At 40.2% G+C, this 6,091-nt stretch overlaps 1 protein-coding gene across 1 annotated transcript; it reads left to right on the plus strand.

The window, feature by feature from the left end:
* Positions 4,937-5,489, plus strand: LOC109233697 (transcription initiation factor TFIID subunit 8-like). The gene is made up of 2 exons (XM_019399565.1): positions 4,937-5,239; positions 5,349-5,489. The coding sequence occupies exons 1-2, from the start codon at positions 4,937-4,939 to the stop codon at positions 5,487-5,489; spliced, it is 444 nt and encodes a 147-aa protein (XP_019255110.1).

The following is a 6,091-nucleotide window of genomic DNA, read 5'->3' on the forward strand; positions in this document are numbered from 1 at the left end:
GGCTCTTCAATTGATGGCTTAGTTGGAGGGGTCTCTCCTTCTTTTAAGTGTAAAGTCTCGAATTCGAGCTCTCTTTTCCAATACCCTTGACCTTCAAGGTCCAAAACCCACTCCGCCAAGTCCTCACCATCTACCTCTTCTAAGTTCGTGAGGTAGGCTGCTAGAGGGTCTTTTGCATTCAGAGTCTCATCTTCCTCCTCCAAAATCACATTCATAGCTTCTATCAGAGAGCAGTTAGCAAAATCACTGGGTCGCCGCATAGATCTCTACACATTGAACGTTATCTCTTCATCGTTCAGTCTCATCTTTAGCTCCCTAGTTTCACAACCAATTAGAGCTATCCTAGTGGCCAAAATGGCCTTCCCAAAATTATGTGAATCTCCTCGTCAACCCGGCAGTCCAGAATGACAAAATCTGCCGGAAACACAAACTTTCGAACCTGCACCAGCACATCATCAAATACCTGATGGCCTCTTTACCGTTCGGTCGGCTAGCTGTAATAACATGGATGTAGGTCTTGGTCTTGTAATGCCTAACCTTTTATAGATAGCCAAGGGCATCAAGTTTATGCTCGCCCCAAATCACATAGTGCTTTAGCAAAAGCATAGTTGCCTATTATGCATGGGATTGTGAAACTCCCTGGGTCGGACAACTTCTCAGCTATGGGTCTCGTCACGACAGCACTACACGTCTGAGTCAGTGTAACAGTGGCCAACTCTTGAAAGTCAAACTTCCGAGACATAAAGTCATTCATCATTTTTGTATAACTAGGCATCTCCTTCAAGGCGTCAATCAGTGGAATGTTCACCTTGATTAGCTTCAACATCCGCGTGAATTTCTTATACTAATCAACTTTCTGTATTTGGTCAATCTCTAGGGTAAGGGTGCTGGAGGCCGCTTCTTTCCTGTGATTTGAGTTTGAATCTGCTCGGGCACTGTTTCTATTGCCTTCTCTTGCACTAACTCAGTTTCCTTTGCAACCTCTTTTTCATTGCTTGATTCTGCTGGTGCATGTTGCACCGTCACCTCTGTTAACCTTGTTGAATCATCCACCTCAACCGGTATTGGCACAAGTGTCTTAGTTGGTCGCCTTCGCGAGCAATTTCTTGCTCTATATCAAGATCTCAACCATTTCTTAAACTCACCGCCATAAGCTACTTTGGGCCCTGCTCTTTTCGATTGACATGCGTGTCTGCAGGCAACGTCCCTTGAGGACGATTATTCAGAGCCATGGATATTTTCCCTAGTTGAATCCCAATGCTCTTGATAGCTGAATCGTGTTCTTCGACTTTCTCTTGCATTTTTCCATTGGACCCAATCGGTTGTTGCAGCAGTCCTTTAATTTCAGACAACCCATCATCTTGTCTCACTATTTGTTGTTGTTGAGGCTGTTGATAAGCTAGCTGCTGATTTTGATTGTATCCTTGTTGCCTTTGGTACGACACAACTTGACCCTGTGGTCGCATAACTCCAGGATTGTTGCCATTATTGTATTACTACTGTGCTAGTCTATACTGCTCATTTTGCTGCCCCCAATTCTGACCACCCTGCCTCTGTCCTCCATAGTTGGCCACATAGTTCATATTTTCCTGATAATTCTGATTTTCACTTTCAGCACTCCACGAGCATACGTATGGTTGATTAATGCATGGTGTACATAATCCTCCATTAGTCATATCAACTATATGTATCTGTTGCTTCTGGCCCGATTCATCAATCATTTTGGAGAGGATACTCATTTGCATCATCAGAGTGGCCATATTCTTGGCTATGGATTTGTTTGGGTCCAAAGCCACTAAGTGAACTACAGGAGTGATTGTAGAGTCTCTTGTCATCCATCCTAAATTTTGAGCAATTTTATCAAGTAAGACATTGCATTCTCGGAATGTTTTGCTAAAAAATGCTCCACCTGCTGAAGCATCAACATTAGCCTTCAAGCTATCTGCCAGTCCCATGTAGAACCTTTGTCCCAACATCTGATCTGGAATGCCAGATGTGGATACTTAACCAGCATACTTTTGAACCTCTCCCATGTTTCTTGCAATGTTTCAGCTGGTTTCTGCTTGAAGCTCAATATCTCATCAACTTGTTTGGCAGTCTTATCGGGTGGGTAGAACTTGTTCAAAAATTGCTTGACTAATTCCTCCCAAGTGACAATGGAGTTTATGGGGAGCGAATTTAGCCAAGTCTGAGCCTCTCTCGTCACTGAGAATGGAAACAACAACAGCCTTATTGCTTCCGGTGTCACATTCGGTTGCCTTTGCGTGACACATATCGATAGGAAATTTTTTAGATGCTGCTGAGGATCTTCAGTGTAAGACCCCGAGAACAGTCTCTTGTTCTGAAAAAATGTAGCATGTTGTTTGTGATTTGAAATGATTCCGCTTTTATCTGAAGGGCTGCAATTGCAGTTGCCAGATTTTCGGCGATGGGTTGTGCCCAATCATACAATGCTGCTTCTAGCACAAGAGGTACCACACCCTGATTGTTCGGGTCATTCGCATTGTTTCTGTTATTTGGATATTCTATTGCGTCATCCATGTTTGGTTCGATTCGTTCTGTTGAGTTCTGTTGTTGTTTTTCCTTCTTATTTGCAGGACTCAATGCCTTGAAAATTTTCTCAGGATCTGATAATGCTTTGAACAATTCACCAGTTCTTGAGGAGTTTTTAGGCATGCACCTGTAACACCTAAAACTACAAACATTAGAATTTCAATGTATTTAGTTTCAAAGGAAGAAAATTGACTACAGTAAGAATTCTATCACTTCTTTTTGCTTCAATTAATAACACCATTAACTTCCCCGGGAATGACGCTAAAATTTGATCACGCCCAACTATGCCTTATATAAAAGACTAAGCGGTCGTTGCAAATATAATCCGACTTATAAGTCCGGAGTCGAATCCTACAGAGAATTAACGTACTAATCACAACTTTTAGTTTAGCAAGAATCCAAATAATCAACTTCCAAAAATGTTAAATAATGAATTGCGTGTTTACTAACTAGTAACAAGGTAATTAAAAAGCTGCAAATTTACTACTAATAAAGGGAACGTTGTAGACAAGATTGAAAAGGTCTAGGGTTACGATTTCCCCTCTTATCGGAGTCCTCTTTATTACGTCTCCTATAAATTCGCCTAGATACTCTCTACCGATCATGACCACTTTAGGTGTCGTAATTCTCTTCTGAGCAATTACAATAATTTACTAAATGTATTCTTCCGAACTACACTAGCTAGCATTATTTTACTGCTTATTAAGATCGCACCAAGGTTTCGTTATTCCTAACTCCACCTTTAAACCCTTCGCATTGATCCCTCATATATGTTAGGAGTAGTGTTATTCAACAACTACCTAAATATGTGCCCTTTTCCAAGTAATATGCACTAAATAGGCATATCCGATTGAGGGCCCTTCAATCAACCACAATAATCACGTAGTTGAACAAGTAGAAAATTCAATGGCAAATTTATATTAAACACAACAAAAATTCATCCTCCAAGAGGTTCCATCAAACCCTAGAATAAAGAGTTTAGCTACTCATAATTTTTTTCACAATCACAATATAAGAATTCATCATCAATGATAAAAAGGGAAAGAAGAAAGATAAAAACTCGTTTCCGGATCTTCCGTCTTGCTCCTTGCCTGTTCTTGCGTTCAAAATTCTTCTAAAAACCGAGATACCCTCTTTTTGGGCGAGCTAGGCTTCATATAGGTCCAGGAAAGTCGCCTTTGGAATTAGAATTTTAGCCCTGAAATAATTTTTCTCAGAGGGACGTGCGCAGCCGCGCACCTGGGCAGGTGACCGCACATCTAGCTGCGCACTTTGGCCAGTTTCTGCCTGACTTGCGCGGCCACGCACCTGGGCCATATTCTGCACTCTTCTTCGTTCTTCTTTTTAAGTACGCTAACCTCCTTAGATCCTCTAACGAACTCCTAATTTACTCCATAAGCTTTTACTTGGCCTTCAGCGCTCCATATTAGCTCAAAACGCTCCTTAACCTCATTGTAGCCTGGAATTGCTCCTGCAAAGCATAAAATACTGAATTAGAGCAATTTAATACCATTTAATGCTCAAACATCAGTAAAGTGCAGCCAATTTAGAATGCAAATAGTGGCCAAAATACATAGTTATAGCCTACTAATAGGAAGCAAAATCAAATAATATTGCCCTTGATTTGAAATGTATTGACATGAAGCAGCCATATCGAAAATCTTGTTCTTCTATATTATAGAAACTCTAATTTGAGAGTAATATAGCTCTCAAAATAATTTAAATATATCATATTTTATGTGTAAGAATAGAAACAAAAATTTTAATTAGCGCATTATTAAATATGGTTAGTAAAATTTCAGAAGGACCAAAATCAAAATGCATCAATAACTAAGTGACCAAAGTTGCAATTTCCTTTTTCGAACTAACGAATAGAGTCTCTACTGAAATCAAATTGCTTCAGGTTCTGAGCTCTCAGCTCTTATACTCACTCGATTCAAAAGTTCCTTTTCATCTTCTTCCCCGTTAGGGTTTATCACAATTATTGCATAAACCCTCTTTTCATTTGCAGCAATTACATCTCTTTCTTTCAAAATTGTTGCTTTTTTAGACTTCAATTTACTATTCAAGCGCGCGAATTCACAAATATGCCTGAAAATTATCTGTAAGTACACATTTACAAATTCACATAGAAACCTAACCTCGAGTAACCTCCGTGTATATGTGTACTTTTTTACATGCGCCAGAGTTCTGCTTTTGCTCGCTAATGCAGTCTGGAATCTAGGTTTTCATGAATTGCGCATTGTGATTTGGTTCATTTTGAGTTTTAGGGATTTGTTAGTGGCATGCTGTAGTTTTATAAGTAAGCCAAAGCCAAACTTTGAGCTGAAGGGTAAAGTTTTTGAGGAAAAGCCCCAATGATTCTAGAATTTGAATATGAACAATGGAGGTAAAGCAGAAAGTGAAAGAGAATACAGTTTATGATGATAGGAAAGAAAGAGCTAGTACTGATGATTTTGGTCGAGCAATATCGAGAATTGCAGCTGCACAGATATGCGAAAATATTGGATTTGAGGGCTTTAATGAATCAGCTCTTGACTCATTTGCTGATATTACGGTTAAGTATCTTTATGACTTAGGCAAGACTGCAACTTTCTGTGCTATTTTAGCTGGGAGGACAGAGGTCAATGTCTTTGATGTAATAGAAGGATTAGGGGATTTGGGTGGGTCCACAGGTGCATCAAAGGTGAAACATTGTGGATTGGATTCTCGGACTATTAAGGGGATCGTTGAGTTTGTGAAATCAGCTCAAGAGATTCCATATTGCAACCTCTTCCATGTTTTCCATTGATTAGAATAAAAGGAAGATACCCTGTTTTGTACAAATGGATGAAACTCCAGCGTTTAAGCACATACCTTTATGGATGCCTGCATTTCCTGATCGGCATACTTATGCACGCGCCTCTACATGGAATGAGAGAGCTTCTGATCCCTGAGCTGATAACGTTGAGTTACCGAGGCAGCGAAGGAAGGCGGAAAGGTGTTTTTGAATTTACAGCAACGATTGGGGTGCAACGGTTCAGCAGAGGTATCAGCTTCCAATGAACTGGATGATGTTAGGATTGAATCAAATGTTAATGCAAGTGGAAACCCATTAGTTGCAGTGTCTTCAGAAGCTGGAGAAAAGACATGGCTGCAGTTTCCCTTGCAGCTAAACTTCCCAATGAAACGGACAAAAACCATGTTTCTTTGCTGGAGATATTTTCTCCTGCAATTGAGGCATTGAAGGATGATCCTTCTGAATCAGGAAATGGTGTGGAAGAAAATCCTTCTGACCAGGGGAGTGCTGTCTGTTTAGAGTGTAGACCTGGTAAGAAAGTCTTGCGCGATTCTTTTGATCTGAGACTTCGGAACAAGGGTTCTAGGAGAACAGCATCCGGGTTCAGGTGGGATAAGAAAAAGATGACAAGAAGAGAAGAGCAGAGTTGTTACTTAGACAATCTGTTGAAAACCAGTAGGAGTTGACTCAGTTGTAAATTAGTTCATGGAATGGCTAACTTGATGGGTTGTTTCATATTCTGTTAGAAAAGGTCAGCAA

The sequence above is a fragment of the Nicotiana attenuata genome, chromosome 10 (genome assembly GCF_001879085.1).
Source record: "Nicotiana attenuata strain UT chromosome 10, NIATTr2, whole genome shotgun sequence".
Classification (NCBI taxonomy): Eukaryota; Viridiplantae; Streptophyta; class Magnoliopsida; order Solanales; family Solanaceae; genus Nicotiana; species Nicotiana attenuata.